This window comes from Carassius gibelio, chromosome A14 (assembly GCF_023724105.1).
Source record: "Carassius gibelio isolate Cgi1373 ecotype wild population from Czech Republic chromosome A14, carGib1.2-hapl.c, whole genome shotgun sequence".
Taxonomy (NCBI): Eukaryota; Metazoa; Chordata; class Actinopteri; order Cypriniformes; family Cyprinidae; genus Carassius; species Carassius gibelio.
The window spans coordinates 3963403-3984398 of NC_068384.1; the positions used below are offsets into that span (position 1 = coordinate 3963403).

General features: G+C 37.3%; 1 protein-coding gene across 1 annotated transcript in view; it reads right to left on the minus strand.

Moving 5' to 3' along the window:
• Window positions 1–20996, minus strand: part of LOC128027289 (teneurin-2) — a 410843-nt gene that overhangs the window by 202562 nt on the left and 187285 nt on the right. The window contains exon 4 of the mRNA XM_052614746.1: window positions 17349–17624. Coding sequence (XP_052470706.1) covers window positions 17349–17624 — 276 coding nt within the window. The remainder of the gene's footprint in view (window positions 1–17348; window positions 17625–20996) is intronic.

Here is a 20996-nt window from a genome sequence, read left to right on the forward strand (position 1 = left end):
TTATAAAGTAGCAACAATGTCGTTTTTAAAATACAGTACTGTGCAAAAGTCTTATGGAAAAATGAGTATTTTCTCCCCAAAAAGGGTTTTAAGCCAGTTATTTATATCTTTTGCTGTAGTGTGTCAGTTGGAAATATCAGTTTGCCATTAATTTTAATAATAATCTAGTGCGATTTTGAATGCACAAGCAGTCTGACAACGGCAAAATTAATGTTTGGAAATGTAAACTGATATTTTATACTGACACACTACAGCAAAATATATAAATAACTGTCCGAACACCATTCTTTTAAGTGAAAATACTAAAGTGTCTAAGACTTTTGCACAGTAGTGTATGTATAAAGTCCGTATGATTAAATTAAGTATATTTAAGTAAGTGTAATTAAAGTATGTGTTCGTTCATATGTGTTAAGGGCTAGATTTTCGCTGGAGGAAACGGCTGTGGTGTGATGAGCGAAAACTTTACAGATGAGAAACCGACTGCTACCTCGTGACCTTTTGTAAACTGTATTTATGACAAAGAACTGCACAGATATGGATATTCTAACAATCTAGCGATAAACACACACCTTGTGTCCTCTGTTTGTTTAAGTGCGCATGCGCTGCTCCGTTCGCGGTCTGCGCCTCTGCGGATTGAAGAGCGCGCTGAAAGACGGGAGGAGACGGTCTGACGCTGGTTTCATGTGAAATTTAAGCGGACTGACTCTGAGGCGATCGGATACCGTTTCCATACCCAACCCTACTTTTAAGAAATATATTTTTTGATAAACGAACCCAAAACTGTCTATGTCCTGGCTGGACTGTGATGTGATTTGTGTCACGTGCAGGTGCGATGGATCGCGTACAGACCAATAGGGTGTAGGAATGGTATATGTTTATACTTCTCATCCAACCACAATCAAATTCACTCCATCCGGATGGCGCGATTTATCTGGATAGGTTTTTTTTTATTTTTTACTAATGATGACAAGCCGGAATGTAAACAAGCCGAAATGAAACAGCAGTAACGAAGCTATTTTTAAAATGTAAGGAGTAGAAAGTACAGATACTTGCCTGAAAATGTAAGGAGTAGAAGTAAAAAGTCGGCTGAAAAATAATCACTCAAGTAAAGTATAGATACCCCAAATTTCTACTTAAGTACAGTAACGAAGTATTTGTACTTCGTTACTTGACACCTCTGTCAATTAGTGAGAGCATGTAGTTGAGGAACAGAAAGTTGCCAAGAACTGACCCCTGTGGGACACCATAGGTAATATTGAGATCTTTGATCTGGCCTTTATGTGGCCAAGTGTAAATCGTTTTATGCAGTGAGAGAGATACATGAAGAACAGTTACAGAATATTACATAAATACGTCAACCTCAACACCACCTACTGAAGATAGACAGTATATATTTTGAGGACAGAAAGACAACAGTCTAGGCGAAAGTGACCTATGAAAGAAAATTAAATTAAATCATCCAGTAAGGCTCACTGACAGGTTACAGTGGAGGACGGAGCAAAGCAACAACAGGCCTGCTACTCCTGCTTTAGCAGGAAAATAGCAGGAGAGTGATACATTACATTCCCTCTTTCATCACCAGGGAATGGCTATGATACACATTAACCTATTGACCTGGCAAAAACAAATAAACAGCACTACTATATAATTTTGCTGAACTGCCCATTAACCAAATGTCTAAATGAAGGTTGTAACAATAAAGACTCTAGGGGCACTGCAGTGAGAGGATTTCAGTGGCGAAATCCATATGCAACCCGTTGTCCTATCTCTCTCTCTCTATCTGACATTTACAGACTTCATTAAATAGTAAACTCTGGCTTGCTAAATGAGCCTGCCTGCATCAGCACTGTGCTGAGCAGAGTATGATAAGTCATTATTGGCGAGTAAGTTCTCAATTACCTGCATGTTGTTTTAGTCAGCATGTTTTGAAAAAAAAATGTTGGGTAATATTTTACTACTTTTATGGCTCCCATGAAGACATCCATAAGAGGCCACAGAGCAAATCACGGTACAGGATGCAGAAGCTTTCAAGATCTGTATGGCTTAGAGAGTAATAATTGGAATCTGTAATGGGTGTTGAATATGCGGAGATGAAGAGTGCAGTGGCTACCTAGAGGATAGAGTCCCTTTCACCCAGTGTTGTTGTCAACGTAGGAAACATCGACAGAGAGGAACTAATATTGCATGCCACTGATCAGCAGTTGGAAGTAACTAACAGCAGCAATACTAGTGAATTAACTACATTTTTTAAAGAATTGAGACCGTAAAGTTTACAGCAACAAGCTACTTTTTCCTTTTTTTATATTTATTTTTTTATTATTATTTTTTAAGCCAAACCCACTTAACCTAAAATAATTACTTTAAGTGCTTCCTGAGATATTAAGTAAAAATTTCGATCATTTAACACCGTTACATGTTTACAGTTCTCTGGCATAAGTTAATGGTCACATTAATTGCAATATTATGCTATTTAAGTGTTTTATTTAGATTTTGAGGATATTTTAGTTGTCCATTAACTCACAAAAGCACTTTCAGTTCACAAACCCCAGTTTAGGAAACTATTGCTATGGAGAAGGTTTTTTTTTTTTAGATAACAGCTTTGTGGCTTTGTTGATACAATAATCAAACACTCTATTTCTAAGAAGTGCAGGGTTTGGATTCATTATAATGAATCAGTTCTTTCAGACATGTATAAAACATTTTAAAATTCAGAGGCCCTGAGTATATTCGCAGTTAAATGCTGCAGTTCTCCAAGAATTTTGTTGAGTGTTTCTCTAGGTTTTTTTTTTTTTTTTTGCTTAAATGTATCAGTGTTTACATTAATCCAATGTAATACCGAGATAAAGAATAGATAAAATCCAGATTAAGCTCCTCATTGTTTTTGCTCCTAATAAATGTGAATGAATGAATTAATGAATGAGTGAATGAAAAATCAATCTGATATACAATATATTTAAACATATAGTACATCATTTAAATCACTTTTTTTGTTAGCTAGTAGTGCAGCCAGTTACTTTTCATTTGTTCTGACAAACTATACTGTATTATGAGTAATAATACATTTATCAAAATAAATACATCAAAATAGTTTCCCAAAATTGCCACTGATAACTTAACCAATGTTAGAGACAGCTGAACCGAGAGTTATTGGTAATAATAATAATAATAATAATAATAATAATAATAATAATAATAATAATAATAATAATAATAATAATAATAAATTAAAATAATTTTCAAGGTTACCTATGCATTGCTTTTGTCTCTGAAGAAAAGTTGTATTTTTTATTGCCTTACTCCACCCACAAGCTGCAATCAACATGGCTATGGAGTGACCTTGATGAGCACAAGCTCTTGGGTTCACAAACCAGCACGATTTGCACATTTATTAGAAACAGGATGGTGAAAGGATGAAGGTGAGGGTGCGGCCCATTGCTCCGGTAAAGGACATGGACGAATGAGAGTCTTGCTCTCACTGTGCACTACACCATAACTGAGAGCAGATTTCATAGCAGAGAACACTTTCCTCACCTCAGTAATAACCACTGCATAAGTCAATATCCCTCAAGAAATGCATTTTCAAAAAATAAAAAATAATAAAAAAAAATAAAATAAAAAGAGTGAGATACATTTTTGCATTTAAATGAAAGTTGTAGCCTAGTTGACGAGATAAATACTTTGCTTCTAAACTATTAAACAACATCATCTTAGTTTTAAAGGCACGACGTGTTCTGTTTGTCATTCCACTATAAGAGAAAAGAAAAACATATATGGAACATTGTGTGCACATGAGAAAAAAATTAATATAAAAACCTGAACCTGAAAATGTTTTGTCTTTCAAAGAAGGTTCTTCCTACCAATTATCAATATCACTATGTTTGTTCAGCTAACAATCAAATAACCAATAATCTCTTTTCTTCTTTTGTGTTCCTTTGGTTAGATCTTGGTACAAATTGGTCACTGCACATTTATGCTGAATGATGGCAGCTCAAGCCACCACATTAATAAGTGCTCTGCGTGTTTAATATCTTCAGCCCTATAGATTTAAACCCAGTGCTGTCTCTTCTGTGTCTTTATTAAATCAGAAATGTGAAAAAAAGTTCAGAGATATTCAGAGTTCACATTTATAAAGGAAGAGGATTGTAATAATAGCTAGCCTAGCCCAGTAAGATGCTCTGGCAGATCTCTGGAGAGGAGTCCAGCCTGGAGATCGATGGCATCAGGAGGTAAAGTAATGGAGAAAAGAGAAGGAGGATGCCACACCCAGCAGTCCCTCCCCAGTCATCCGATTCTTTATGAAGTGACTGAGGAAAGAAATGGCATCCAGGATCAATAATCCCCTTCACTGAATGATGGCAGCTCAAGCCAACACTTTAAAAAGTGCTCTGCGTGTTTAATATCTTCAGCCCTACAGGCTCAAATCCAGCGCTGTCTCTTCTGTGTCTTTATTGAGTCAGAAACGCAGTTGTATTCATTGCTGGATTTGTCCTGTCTGCTGTTATTGCTCTGTTATAGGGAGCGCTCAGTGGAGTGCCGCTCGCTGACTCCGACAAGGAGAATTTGGCTCTCCTCCAATCCGGCTGCCTCTGCAACCCTGTGGAAATACAGGACCCTTCAATATCCCAAAAATGCAACGCTAAGAAACCCAGCATGCAGGCGGAGAATTCTGCAACCTGATTAGCTTGAGCAACGGTGAAGTTTCGTCAAAACACAAATGGGGTTTTTACCATTCAACAGCTGGGCTGTCACGCGGGGGGTGGAATAAATGCCTTAAACAAAAGTGAAAAGTCCTCGGCGTATAAATGAGTATAAACTACACAGCTAAGAGTAAACCACCATGGGGCTGTCAGAGCCGCTCTGTCGCACAATTCATCATGGGGCACTAATGCTCTAACAACATTACCAAGTCCTTCGCACTATACATTGTCACCAGCAAACTCAATCAACTTATTTAGACCCAAACATGAATCGCATTGGCTCCGGCCCCTGGAGGCCTGCCTTCACTTCTGTATGCCACTCTCTTACACTAACTGACTCTGGTTTGAAAACACTGGCTAAAATTGTGGGAAGAATGGGTAATACGGTGAATATAATGTGCTTAATTATTCATCAATGCACGCTTTTCTTAAAAATAAATGAATAATTTCTAACCAGTGGTTTGGTATGTGGTATTTGGTATTAACCAAAGATCTGTTCGAAAGTCTAGTGAGCCACAGTCATGGCACCATAAGCAAATCTGGCATTCTTTGTGCTGCATACTCAAAAAAGACTGTTCAAAACCATACGCAAATGAACAAAATTATGGTGCTGCTTTCTAAAACATACATACATAATGTATATACACTTTTCAGAGGTGCATTTACAATACAATTAGACATGCATAAATAATGCTATAAGATGAACAGGATTTAAATAGTTGCTAGTGGGTTTTAATTAAGTACTGAAACATCACATGTGAAAAAAGATATTTAGAGTCGTTCAGCCATTCATTCAACTGATTTGATCAAATGACTGATTGATTCAGAAAGAAGCAAGTGACTGTCTTTATGAATGGCTCACTGAATCATTAGCTCAGTCGATTTGTTCAAAAATGTGGATTCATTCAGTAACAAATTATACTATAATAAATGTGTTCTCAAAAATAATAACAATAAAATCGCTTTCAAGTCTGAGAACATCAGGTGTCTGAGAAACCCTGGGCAATGCTAAATCACCATCTTTTGTCAAAAAATCAAAGATGAGGATTAGCACTGATGATTTCCATTACAACAGCATATTAGAGCACATTGTAGACATCAAATGTTGCACAAAGTAATCAGCCCAGCAGCTGAAAACTGCACTCCCACAATCAAACTTCTGTTTCTTCAGTGGGTGATCATGTCTGACAAATTAACACAGACTTTGTGTATTTCAAAAAAAAAGAAAAAGAAAAAAAAAGGTAAGTGTTAGAAGAAAACATGCACAGTTGTTTGTTCTTTTTCTTATTTTTTTAATCCCAGCATTATTTGTAACAACAAAAGTCTTTATACAATGTGGCACTCACAATCATTCAAGGCTGCATTGATGTTGCTGCGGCAGAGGCCACATACTGTTCAGTTAGCGATGGAAATTGTCGGTTTTAGGGACGGCAAGAGTAAACTGGTCCTGATGCAGATAAAAGTGGCAAAAAATTACTATTGTTTTGCTCCCTTCAACACAATAACTCTGCAGGAGCGGTAAAAGCGTGCATGCATGTGTGTGTGTATGTGTGCGTTTTCTATTTTTAAAATAAATAGTGAGAGGCATGAAGATGGGAACCACCGTTTAAAGTCTATAAAGAAAAAAAAAATGTTGATTGGGCATGAATATTCAATATAAAGAACAGGGAGGTGGGAAGGTCTTTTCAAATTGCAAGATCCCTAAATTTGATGTGTCTTTGTGCTTTCAAGTTACTATTAGCCAGTGTGTGTGTGTGTGTGTGTGTGTGTATCAACTAGCAGAGCACCCTGAGTTGACATTAGAACCAGCTTTGTCGAAAGTATATAACAATCAGTACAGCAAACACAAATACTTTAGGGTGACAGACACTTCTCTTTATGATATATTGCTGTGTCTGATGGTTGGCCAGTGGGCTACAGAAAAATCTACAGAGCACTGGTACAAGAGAGGACAGTTAAGCTTAGATTTACTGGGGCCCGATTGATCGGCGCACATAAAGGGCCCCTGCGTCAGCCTGGGTCTGTTTCATTAACTAAAGCTGCAATGTAATGAACCCAGCAATGGCAATCTTGACTCCAATATTCTATGGGAAGCAGGAAGATGACTGAAAGAGACCTCTCAAGGGAGAGTTATAAAACGCAGGAATATTTTATGCTTGAATCGATGTCCACAACGACACTTATATCATCTAATCAATCCCTGTTTTAATCATTCTTCACAGAGATCAATGTAATTTGGATATGAGGCGTGGACTTTACCAAAGAAATTTACAACTGTTCTCCTTTCACCTACAAATGGCAACAATATAGAGAGTTTTACGAGCATGTCTGCTGGCTGACTGTAAATTTTCTTCAATGTTTGGGGAAATAAAAAGCAAAGCAGCTAGCCAGTTTGTTTGTTTGTTTATTCAGCGGTTGTTGATGAGGTCAACAAAAACAGTTGCACACTTCAAACCAGGGCTGCACGATAAATCAAAATGAAACTGCGATTAGACAGAAGCTGCGATTGTAATGCGTATCTTTCAGTGACGCACGGTTCTGTGATCAGCAGTAAATCTCCATCCGAAGTCCAGAGGGCACTCTCACAGTGAACCTCCAAATATGCCTTGCAGAAGAAACCCAGGAAATGCCTATAGCGTTTGCTGAATAAACAGAAGATTTCACTGCTTTCATTGATTCAACATGATAAACACACAACTATGGCAATATATGGTTTATCTGAGTTATTATTATTATAATTTCCATTATAAAGTATATCTATAATCCAATGCTAACTGACACAGCCTTTATTACTGCCTAGAACACTGAAATATGTAGCTTGCCTTATTCTCTGTAAGAAGCCACATCATCTCACAGAAGGATTTATTTCAAACACTCAACTGACCTTATGAAGTGAGTTTGGAGTAAAAATATGTGATTAAATGTTATATTTTCATAAGCTTTCAGATAGAACAGCATTTACTACACAGAGCCGCTGTTCACTGAGACAGCTGTCATAATTTTTTTAATTTTTTTTTATTTTGCATAGCGCCCCCTGTTGGCAACAGGAAAGTGACGTTGATCACTGTTATGGACTCCGAGCCACAGCTTGTCAGAGAGCTATGGCTCTGTGTAGAAAATGCTGCTCCATCTAAAAGCAGGTGATGGAGATTTATTACTGATCACAGAACCGGCTTTACTGAAAAGGTGCGCATGACAATCACATTTGATTAATCATGCAGCCCTACTCCAAACTACATTTTTGTGTTAAAAGTACACCCAACAATTATTCCTTTAATAAAAAAATAAAAAATTCTTTTTATAGTATATATATATATATATATATATATATATATATATATATATATATATATATACTATATATATACTATATATTAAATTAATAGTAATTAATTAATAGTCATTTTACAGTAGTAATCTCATGGGGTCTGATATGTTGAGATCACATGACTAGCTCGATATACTTTTCTCTGTAACTGCACGGATTGATTGATTGACTGACTGATTGATTGATTCATATTCGTATTCGTATTCATTTTCGATTTCTTACTATACACTGGTTGTTTTAAAATACCCCTGTATTCCAAACTACTACTATTGTGGTAACACTGGATTAGCAGCATACTTTTTTTTAGTCCAGCACAAATGTTTATTTACCTTCCATCAAATTACTCTATAACATTCCCATCCTTTACAACTTTAGTGGAAGAGGGAAATACAACCTTTGTGGAAATTCACAAAAAGCTTTTACTCAACCTCAGTTCTCAACAGTTCTGACAGGAAAGAGAGGCTTCTTCACAAATGATTCTATCCACTTCACTGTCAACCACCAGCCATATGAAAATCTGAATGCTGTTTATTGACTACTACTTTCTGGATAGTGCTAGATAAGTGTCTAAACATTAGTAAATGGCAAAGGACAATAGTTCTTGAGTAGCTGGTCCTCACTTAGAGTGTGTAAACGTGTGTAAGAAATAATTGTGAAAGCTGATACATTTCACTGAGGGTCATTAGGTGTGCAATAAAACTCTCAATTTGAGTTCACCTCGAGGAAAGTTAAAACATTATTTCAAGAATTATATTCTGGCAGCTCTCCTACCAATCAGCACCCTTTTTAAGCAGCACATTCAGAATAGCGAAATATTCATTAAACATCCTGCAAACACACAAATCACTTCATGCATCTGTACGGTGTTTCTTTAGCCCACATGCAGTCAGCTCATTTTAGTGAGTATCAAATAATTCCAGTCTCCTCTCTAAGCTCTGAATATCACAGCATGCAACTTTGATTTCTCTCTTCTTCTACTGATGCTCTTTTCTTCCTTATTAACGAGACCTCTCCTGATGTTCCCATTACGGGACTGATTGCAGTTATTTGCAGTGAGCTTCATTCATACCATAATTTTCGGCATAAATCTCACTCATGCTACGCATCTGCAAAAAGGGACACAATCTGTTCGGGTTCAATCTTGTTGGTTTAATGCGAGTCCGCCCCTCTGCCCTTGCAGAATTCACATTAACCAAAGAATGATTCATGCTTATTCATTCAGATTAAGTAGAACTGATAAAAAAAGGAAAACAACTGCGGTTATTGTAATAATGAAACGTAATGGCCAGTCCCACAATCTTCTCTGTTATGTGCTGCATGTCTATGGTCATGGGCCTCCTACACAGACAGACACACAGCAGGGAAACATTTAAGCTTCAAACTTAATTATCTTAAATGTTTTCCCCACTTGTAACAGAAAATGAAGAAATCAAGAAGAAAACACAATTTTTCAGAATCCCCAACAAAGCTTCTTAAATGCTTAGTGATGCAGATCAGTGTGAGAGAATACAAATAATCCAGCAAACAAAAGCCCCTCGCGTTTCTCGCTCTTCTCGTAGCACCATGGTGGATTTGTTTACCTAACCTGATGCGAAACGCTGATCGCCGGACCGCTTCCAAACGCAACTCACATGGGACTGCAACCGAATGATGGGATAATTTCTTATGTGGCTTGAGTACAAATACTTATGCAAATAAACATGCTGCAGAGTGCAGAAATAACAGCCAACCTTATCTGAACCTCCATAAACAGCTATGTTCAATTCAAATACTGGAGTTTAATACTACAGAGACAGCAGCAGGAAATGATGGCAACCATGCAGCGTAATGGAGCCCCAGACACGTAAAGATCACTGACTCTTTGCTCCGGGAGACGTAGCATGTGGGCATTAATCAGTCACTCAAATTGAAGAGGCTTCCAGTGATCCAGCCTGCTTAAGACAATCACCTGGCATCATTATCAAACTCCCTGTGCACTTCACCCAACATCAAAAAGTAGTGATGAGAATATTCTAGGAGGATCACATGGAAGAGACACCATCGATCAGCAGCAAGAATATAATAAGAGTTTGTTTTGTTTGGGAATCAAACTCTTTAATTTACTATTGACTCTTTTAAATGAGCTGAGTCCAAACTATCTTATAGTGTGCAAATTATGAATGAAGTTACAGAGTGAAAGAAGCTATTTTATGATGGTGAACAATGTGATATACTCAATTACTGTTTACAAACAAATGCTTGGTGAAGACACTTCCAGGTTCTTCTAGAACCTTAGAATAGAGATATTTTAGATTAATTTTTTACTACTTCAGAATTGAGCTAAAAATGACCTAAAGGTGCTTTGTGTGTTTGTTGAACAATGTACTCCTGTAGCAAATAACTCTCACTTTAATGTAGCTTGCACTCACTGTTGTACACTGAAGCAGTTCCGGGGGAATGAATATGAGATTAAAGTGATTATTACATTTTGAATATGGATATTTTTCTAACCAAAACGCACCAATTCGCTACAGGAGGCCTTAGTTCACCCCCAGAGCCCTGTAAGAATGTTTTTTTTAAAGGATTGGCACTTTTTATTTAACTTCTTTTGAACTGATGCACTGCAACACCCACCGAGTGCCATTAAACAGCTTAAAGGATCAAAGACATACATACATATATATACATACATACATATATACATATATATATATATATATATATATATATATATATATATGTATATATATATATATATATATATATATATATATATACAGTTTTGTTCAAAATAATAGCAGTACAATGTGACTAACCAGAATAATCAAGGTTTTTAGTATATTTTTTATTGCTACGTGGCAAACAAGTTACCAGTAGGTTCAGTAGATTGTCAGAAAACAAACAAGACCCAGCATTCATGATATGCACGCTCTTAAGGCTGTGCAATTGGGCAATTAGTTGAAAGGGGTGTGTTCAAAAAAATAGCAGTGTCTACCTTTGACTGTACAAACTCAAAACTATTTTGTACAAACATTTTTTTTTCTGGGATTTAGCAATCCTGTGAATCACTAAACTAATATTTAGTTGTACGACCACAGTTTTTTAAAACTGCTTGACATCTGTGTGGCATGGAGTCAACCAACTTGTGGCACCTCTCAGCTGTTATTCCACTCCATGATTCTTTAACAACATTCCACAATTCATTCACATTTCTTGGTTTTGCTTCAGAAACAGCATTTTTGATATCACCCCACAAGTTCTCAATTGGATTAAGGTCTGGAGATTGGGCTGGCCACTCCATAACATTAATTTTGTTGGTTTGGAACCAAGACTTTGCCCGTTTACTAGTGTGTTTTGGGTCATTGTCTTGTTGAAACAACCATTTCAAGGGCATGTCCTCTTCAGCATAGGGCAACATGACCTCTTCAAGTATTTTAACATATGCAAACTGATCCATGATCCCTGGTATGCGATAAATAGGCCCAACACCATAGTAGGAGAAACATGCCCATATCATGATGCTTGCACCTCCATGCTTCACTGTCTTCACTGTGTACTGTGGCTTGAATTCAGAGTTTGGGGGTCGTCTCACAAACTGCCTGTGGCCCTTGGACCCAAAAAGAACAATTTTACTCTCATCAGTCCACAAAATGTTCCTCCATTTCTCTTTAGGCCAGTTGATGTGTTCTTTGGCAAATTGTAACCTCTTCTGCACATGCCTTTTTTTTAACAGAGGGACTTTGCGGGGGATTCTTGAAAATAGATTAGCTTCACACAGACGTCTTCTAACTGTCACAGTACTTACGGGTAACTCCAGACTGTCTTTGATCATCCTGGAGGTGATCATTGGCTGAGCCTTTGCCATTCTGGTTATTCTTCTATCCATTTTGATGGTTGTCTTCCGTTTTCTTCCACGTCTCTCTGGTTTTGCTCTCCATTTTAAGGCATTGGAGATCATTTTAGCTGAACAGCCTATCATTTTTTGCACCTCTTTATAGGTTTTCCCCTCTCTAATCAACTTTTTAATCAAAGTACGCTGTTCTTCTGAACAATGTCTTGAACGACCCATTTCCTCAGCTTTCAAATGCATGTTCAACAAGTGTTGGCTTCATCCTTAAATAGGGGCCACCTGATTCACACCTGTTTCTTCACAAAATTGATGACCTCAGTGATTGAATGCCACACTGCTATTTTTTTGAACACACCCCTTTCAACTAATTCAACTAATTGCCCAATTGCACAGCCTTAAGAGCGTGCATATCATGAATGCTGGGTCTCATTTGTTTTCTGAGAATCTACTGAACCTACTGGTAACTTGTTTGCCACGTAGCAATAAAAAAAAATACGAAAAACCTTGATTAGTCTGGTTAGTCACATTGTACTGCTATTATTTTGAACAATACTGTATATATATATATTAGGTGAGTAATGATACGCGTATTCGTATTGAACCGTTCGGTACGAGACTTTCGGTTCGGTACGCGGTACGCATTATGTACCGAACGCTTCGTTGGACTAATTAGTTATATATATATATTTTAAAAAAAAGTGAAATATAATGATATGCGTTCAACAAGGAGGCCCAATAACCCAAACGACGTAACAGGCAACGCCCCTGACACCTCCGAAGAAGAAAAAAACACCAACTTATATGTTTATGTTAGGCTACTTAGTCAGGCACTCGCTCACTCAGTACGCGCTGAAGGCTCGTTGCAAAATAGCCAATGCGTTTAACAGACCAGAAATAGAAGATCCTCCAATAACCAACAGGTCTGGTGTTTGGGTGCACTTTGGATTCCCTGTAAGCCATGGTGATGGCAAGAGACTGGTGGATAAAAAAACAACGGTCGCATCTGCTACATGACAATAGGGTACACCAGCAGGTATAAAAAAAATAAATAAAAAAAATTACACCAGCGGGAATACTTGAAACATGTCAACTGATTTACGCCGACATCACCTTAGTGTGTCAGTATGGACCATTTATATTTCATATACATGTGTGATATAAAAAATAATTTTAATCAGCAAGGATGATCAATGGTATTTTTTACTTCTATGAGGCACAATTCTCAAAGCTGATGAAGAGTGAATAGAATTCTGCATTATATATTTGATGTCATGCATTTTAAAACCTCCTACATGTCTTGCAAAATCATAAACTGAATAGTTTACAAATGGTTTTAATTTAAATTGAAAAAGAGGCTTTTTGTATTTCTACACTATAAACCGTATGTGTCATATTGTAATAACTTGTATTCATTTTAACATACATTAAATAACACTAAACAAATAAATAAAGCTCATAGCTGCTCAGTCTTCACTAAAAGCTGCTTGTCTGAAGAACCTTGAAAAGTGACTGCTATTTTTATCTTAACTTCTTCTGACTCCGTGCCCAATCAGATATTGACTAGTATGCTCATGTCTAGACCTAACATCTCAAAAATACAGATGGATGTTTTTAGTCAAAGTGGGTGGTAGACTTGTGAAAGCTGCCTTTATGTCTAGGAGAGTATTTGGAAAGAGCCAGACAGAGAGTGATAATGGATGAAAATTTTCTTCTGACCCCATTCGCTCTCCCTTTGTGAGTGACATCTGTCAAGTGATTGGTGCTTCTGACACATCCATATAACGAGACGAAAAAGGAAAATCAGATAGAGAAGTATATTGAAGTGCATTGGCATACACAAAAAATGTGAAAGAAAAAAGATAGGGGTGAGACTTCAAAGTGTGTTAGAAGTGGAAAGACAGAAATGACAGATTTACTTGCTTCTATTTTGAACAAACGCTTTCTTCCTTGTGAGAACACATCCACTGAAAGCAATATCCCGCTTCTAATTCAGTTCAGCTGCAAGAAAGCTTGATTTTCTCAAGCAAAGACTCACAGAAGTATCAATCATGCCCTATCTAGTTTTTCATGTATCATAAAAAAAGGTAAATATAAATAGCCACAAGCAACAATCCGAGAACGTGTGGAGAGCATAATAGATTTAATGGATGCATGAGGCCAATTTTCAGAAAACTGGGTAAAATCATCCTTGTAGAAACACTGTACTTATATTCTGATGTTTATGATGATTGCCCAATCACAATTTAAAATAATAAAAGCATCTGAATTTTGATTGGCTTTTAGCAGCCTTATTTTAGGCATATGTTAGCTCCTGCCATGAATAAGATGCATGAACCATCCGCTCAATGAAATGGTTAAGATGGGCTGAATTCATAATAGTATAATACTCTTACTTTTTATTTATATGGCAGAAACAGTAAAAAGTAAGAAGCAAGTATGCTGCTATAGGTATCACCCACTGAATTAATTTCTTCAAATGTTTATACACTTATATAGTATTTAAATAAAAAATATGTAGATATTTCCAAAACATTTAAACTATTTTGGTAGCATGCTAGTATGCTTTTCATAATAGTATCCAGAGTTCGTATTTTCTAACTTTCATATGGCAGAAAAGGTGTTATAAGAATTATGATAGTATTCTATTAAGAATAACATACTAACTTCATATTAAAAATATGGCAGAAATTGTAATACGCTAGTATGCCAATTTCATACTGGATTCATTTCTGAAAATATTTAAATCATATTAACTCTTCTAGTAGTATGCTATTCAGAGTAGTCTGATATAGTAGAAACAGGAAGGTATGTTAGCAGAAAAAACATACTGAATTGTTTTCTTTACAAGGCAGAAACAGAGAGAGTATTGCACTAAATTCATGTTCATGCTATTTAGAACAGTATACTGAATCTTTATATGAAAAAATATTATACAAAAAAACAAAAATTTGAATAGGATAATTAATTCATCTTCATAAAAGTAAGCATATTATTTGTAATATCGTATTGAAGTCAGATCTTAATCTTTTTTTTATGGCAGAAAGAGTAATAGTATGCTAATATGTCAGCTGCCTACTGAATTCACATCTTCAAATAGTTATCTTGTACAAACAGTGAGGGTGGTATACCGGTATAATATTATATATATATATATATATATATATATATATATATATATATATATATATATATATATATATATATATATATATATATATATATATATATATATTAGTGCTGTCAATCGATTAAAAAAAATTAATCGCACAATTTTTTAAAATTAAAAATCGCAATTAAAAGACTGAAACTTTTTGGATATGTAAATGTAAAATGTAAATAATTAATGTAAACTCAAGACAAAGAAACTATTTAAATTCAAAATATGATTGTTTATTGGAATTTTTGTTTAACTTGTAACACAGATTTTCTCATGTAAACAACATACCTGCAATAAACCATCAATATCCTCCAAATTAACTGTTGGCTTGAAAGCCATATTTATTACAGAAATAAAAACACAGGCATGTAAGTACCATTTGAATTTCAAAACAATCAATCCCAATAAAAAACAAAAATGATTTCCATGTTGAATTCTAAGTGGACTGCAAAAAAATTCCAAAGTATAGTCATTGCCAGTGCTTTAAGTGGGCCGGTACGCACCGGTACTCAGTACCGCCACTTCCAAATATAGCTCTTGAGCGTACCGCCACCTCTCCGTGCGCCCAGAACGTGCTTGTAGCGTACCGGTACGCTCATTTGGACATCTGTTTTAATAGAGGTTTTAATCTTTTACCTGCACTGCCGATTTTCAGAGCGCCCTTCACAATGCAAGCTTCCTAATTCATCCCACCCAGAGCAGAAACTACATTACCCATTCACCCTTAAGTTATACAAGTGAATAGCGCATGTGTCGCTTCATTTATCTAATTAATCTATAGCCTATGCACAAAGACAATATGATCTTTTTGTCCCCTTTTTGTTTTAAAGCTTGATGAAGAGAGAGAGCGCAAGTTGCTGCAGCTGAGGAGGACAGTGATGCACGCGTACAGGAGTGATTGACAGTTCGCGGCACTGTGTACAAAAAAAACTCCGCTACACAATTATTTCGTTATTTTCGTTTAAGCTTATTAACATTAGCGTTACATTTCCGTCACATGCTTGAGGTATTCGGCCAATCACAACACACTGGATAGCTGGACAATCAGAGCACACATCGCTTTTCAGACTGATGAGCCTTGTAAAAATCAACGCGTTTCAAAAGGTGGGGCATAGAGGAGAAACAATAATGTGCAGTATGTGGAAAATAATGTTTTTTTTTTTTTTTTTTTTTTTTACCTTAAACTGCATAAACACATTTCATTGCAGCAAATACAGCAAATAACGTTCTTTTAAGCAGCATCATATGACCCCTTTAAGCTTTAAAAAACAGTGTTTAATTTACCAAAGAGGGTTCCTCTGTGATTCACCCATCCTGCACAGATTATCAGGCACAGCCTGGGCGTCATTTAATTGGGATTTCAATGGGAATGAGCTAAGGTGCCGCACTGAGAGACGGTGTCCAGCTTGCGTCCACTGCTGTCGGAGCAGACAGCCATGTGATATGGTGACTGGCACATGCTGTGCACATGCAATTCTGTGCCACAAAAACAGAAGACGGCGCTAAGAAACATCGGCCTGGAGATTAGCGTGCCAATTATCTGTGAAGCAATTATCAGCCGACGAGATGAAAACGACTGCTTTCCAAGGTGTTTCTTTATGTGTTTAATAGCTGTAGAATAGTTTGATAAATTGTCAGAGCATGTTTGTGCGATGCTACAATTCACAGCTGACGGATCTGTTTGAGGTCTGATACGTTGAGATCTCAATTAATTAGGAGGAGTTTTTGTCTTTTCATTAGCCTACTCTGACACTTTCTACAAACTATGCTAAGATTTAAGATGCCACTAAATCAACTAGAAGTGTGGAATCGACGAAGGTGTTGCCGAATTCTTACCAGGAAAGGTACCAAGAGGGATTCGGTCTTCAACAATAATAACCATGCAGGTAGATGTGTGGAGAATTGCGTGGGGGGAGACAAACCAAAATGTTTTCACTTGTCGAACATGCGTCCTTTGACACTTCTTTCGGTATATGATCTTTTTATATTAACTGAGTGTGACATGTCATGCTGTATCCGGTCTATTTATACACATCTTCTTTAAAGCACTGCAGTTCGACTGACAAAAGCAGATGTGGTTTGGGAAATTATTACTGATGCACAGTGACACCCAGGTAAGAGCAACACAAAATGAAATTCATTCAGCTCTAAACGAGTCAAACAAATAAAAGTGAATGTTTTATCACATGTTGCACATTTTTGGCATCTGTTCTCACACACCTTACACTCTAAACACCTTAAAGATTTTTCTCGCACCCTTGGTTTCTCGTAAACACGACACTCGCTCTCTGCTCTGCTAATTCTCACGTGCTCTCGCTCTCTGACACTATCTCTCACCTGATTCGTCATCAGACTTGTTCTCGTTCTCGGAGTCGGTGAGGGTGAGAGCTGAGTTCTCCCGACTGGAGAGGCCAGAACTGCGGCGGGACTTGATGTCTTGGCCGGCCCACAGCTGGATAGCTCGCTCTGGAGAGATTGGGCCCTCTGGGTCGGAGTCTGCATCTGAGCCGGCGCTCAGAGAGTAGTCGCGCTGTAAGAGGCCGATGTCCGGGCAGTATGCATTCTGATGCGGTGCTGGTTCACAAATGCCCAGCTCAGCTAAAGTAAAGTTCCCTAAAGTGGTAAAAAAACAAAACAAAACAAAAAAAACACAATCACTCAGTCGTTGATGCGTACGGAGGAAATGGCCTGAGAGAAGTCAATTATGCTGCTTTGATTCATCCTTGAAGAAACAAAGTAATTTACACACACTGCAGCTATACTAAACAAGGAAGTTAACCAACTAAACTAATGGACTAGTTTCACAGTGCACTGTCAGCCTCAAAGTCTTTAACACAAAGTCCGATGGCATGTACAAAACAAATGTTATTTTCACAACCTTTGCATCTCTCTCTTTCTCTCTCTCTCTCTTAGTACACACACACTTCAGATAAATGTTAGTTTTCCTTGTCACTATGTTTTCTCTGGAGGTTTTAAGGCAACTATTCTTTGTAAAGCTGCTTTGGAACAATGCAGTATGTACTCTGGAAAACACTAAATTGAATAGAACTGAATTGAACATTCAAACTATATTAAGGCAGAGACTCACAAAGCAAAGGGCGGCAGCAGGAGCCTGAGGTTTAACAGCTCAAATCAGTAGACGTCAGCTCAGACGTCAGGTTATGTGTGGTGCAGGGCTAAGGGGCCTATTTTATCCTGCAGCTCTTTACCTGCTGTGAAATTTCCCTCACAGCATCACACCTCCTACTTTGATGAATGTGACTGCGCTCATGCACACACAAAACCTCAACTACCGCATTCACAGGGAGCTGGACAGAAGCCCTCTACTAACCAATATATATAGTGCACATCATCCAAAATTAAAGCACATCAAACTGAATCGATAAACACAACAGAGTCCCAATTAAGGACAGGCTGTGGGATAACAATTAGAGGAAAGGGCATGCCCAACCAATTTCTTCTCTCCAGTAATTAAAATAGTCAATGCATGCCCTCCAATCAGCTGTAAACGAAGAAGCAATTTCATTCATTAACACTCTTTAAGATCGATATTGTTAAAATCAAGAGACCTTCATAGTCGCTTTATTCCTGATTATGTGGTGAGTGGACATAAAACACAAACCACTTCTGATTATGGTAGCTCGAAGATTATTCTTCTTTTTAAAATTACTTAAAGGGATAGTTCACCCAAAAATGAAAATTATGTCATTAATTACTCACTCTCATGTTGTCCCAAACCCGTTAAGACCTCTGTTCATCTTCTGAACACAGTTTAAAGGGGGGGGTGAAATGCTCGTTTTCACTCAATATCCTGTTAATCTTGAGTACCTATAGAGTAGTACTGCATCCTTCATAACTCCAAAAAGTCTTTTTATTATATTCATAAGAGAAAGATAGTCTGTACCGATTTTTCCCGGAAAAACACGACCGGCTGGAGGCGTGACGTGTGGGTGGAGCTAAAGAATCACGAGCGCCAGTAGGCTTTTGCGTTGAGAGCGTTTGGAAGCTGTGACATTACGTGAGGACAAAACCAACCAAAACAAACCATGGCTAACAGTCAGATTCAGCCGTTTATTTATGATCCAGAATCAGATCCAGAGGCTGAAATTTAACAAGAGCAGCATCAGCAACAACGTCTCTATGTGGTATGTACTGAAACTGTATATATTTGCTTAGCGGTGTTGGAAAATGACTAAGCTCCTCTTTGTCGTCTTTTTTTTTTTATTTTTTATTTTTTTTAAGCTGTACATGTGGAAAGTGCAGTTTGATGACAACATCGCATGTTGTTTACTTGATGTGCTTATGCGCCGATAGATAAGTTAACAAAACAGAGATATTTGAAGCAGTTTTACTCACCGCATGCGGTTCCAACACACAATCGTGACCCTTTTTCATTGTGACTGCATTATCCTTAAGAAATAAACGATACGCAAATCCGGCGTCAAACTGGGCCTTGTTTGTAAAACAAGCATCTTCGAAATGCAGGGAACAAACAAAAACACTTGCACAACTCCGTTGATGCTCTGTAAAAATAAACTCCATCCACTGGTCCCTTAATGCTGTTTTTTTTTTTTGGTAATCTGTGCAGGGTTGTCTTGCCCTGGCAACCAAAAACACACTCCTTTTGTGACATTTCGCGACACTCTAGCTCTGATCAGTGAATGTCTGTGCTCTCAGTGCTCTGCTATACGGGAGCGCGCACTCTTCCGGCAGAAGAGGAAATTCCGCTCCATCTAACGTCACACAGAGCCATACTCGAAAAAAACTTTCCGAAACTTGTGATAAACCGGAAGGAGTATTTTTGGAACAGAAATACTCCTTCAAACGTACAACTTAATTTTTGAAACTTTGTCCATGTTTAGCATGGGAATCCAACTCTTTAACAGTGTAAAAAAACTCAGTATGCATGAAATAGCATTTCACCCCCCCCCCCCCCAAGATATTTTAGATTTAGTCTGACAGTCCCTCCATTGAAACTATGTGTACGGTATACTGTCCATGTCCAGAAAGGTAAGAAAAACATCATCAAAGTAGTCCATGTGACATCAGAGGGTCCGTTAGAATTTGTTGAAACATTGAAAATAAATTTTGGTCCAAAAATAACAAAAATTATGACTTTATTCAGCATTGTCTTCTCTTCCGGGTCTGTTGTGAGCAGACACTGCATTGACGCTGCTGACATACGACTCTGCTGATGTGTTATCTTTGTTATTGGGCGCACCAGAAAACACGTCAGCAGCATCATGAACACACTCATAAAGCTCTCAGACTAAATCTAAAATATCTTAAACTGTGTATCAAAGATGAACGGAGGTCTAATGGGTTTGGGACGACATGAGGGTGAGTCATTAATGACATAATTTTCATTTTTGGGTGAACTAACCCTTTAAGTTTTATGCTGTGAGAACTGGCCACATTTACAAATGCTAATATAACTACACAGCTACAAAATAACTCTAGATTGTTCTATGCTACAATTAATGCTACAAACACAGCTAGTACTGCTATCAGTCTAACCAGACCGTACTGTACCTGACATGAAGTAGCTCAGGAATGGGGAGAGATCCATGTACTCTGCGAGGGCAACAACAACACAAAACACCACATTTAATACTCAACAAACTTCTAACCTGATACATTTATCACCTCTAAATGAAATCAGCTTCATGTACTGCACTGCTAACATTTCTTCAAACACCTCATAAACAGGTTTTCCCACTGTGCAGTGTTTGATATTGCTTTTCATAAAAGCCCCAAAAAAGAATAAAACAGGTTTGTATAAAACAAAACCACAAACAAACAAAAATTTATTCCAAGGTTTGTACGTGTTTGTGTAACAGTTGTGAGTATGCAGATTAGACTGAGACATGACAAATATTTTGTTCATATTCCCTAATGTACAATGGCTCAAAAAGGACACTTAAGTTACATTTAAAATATATGCATGCAATCCATTTGATATCAAATAATCAATGTAGCACTGAT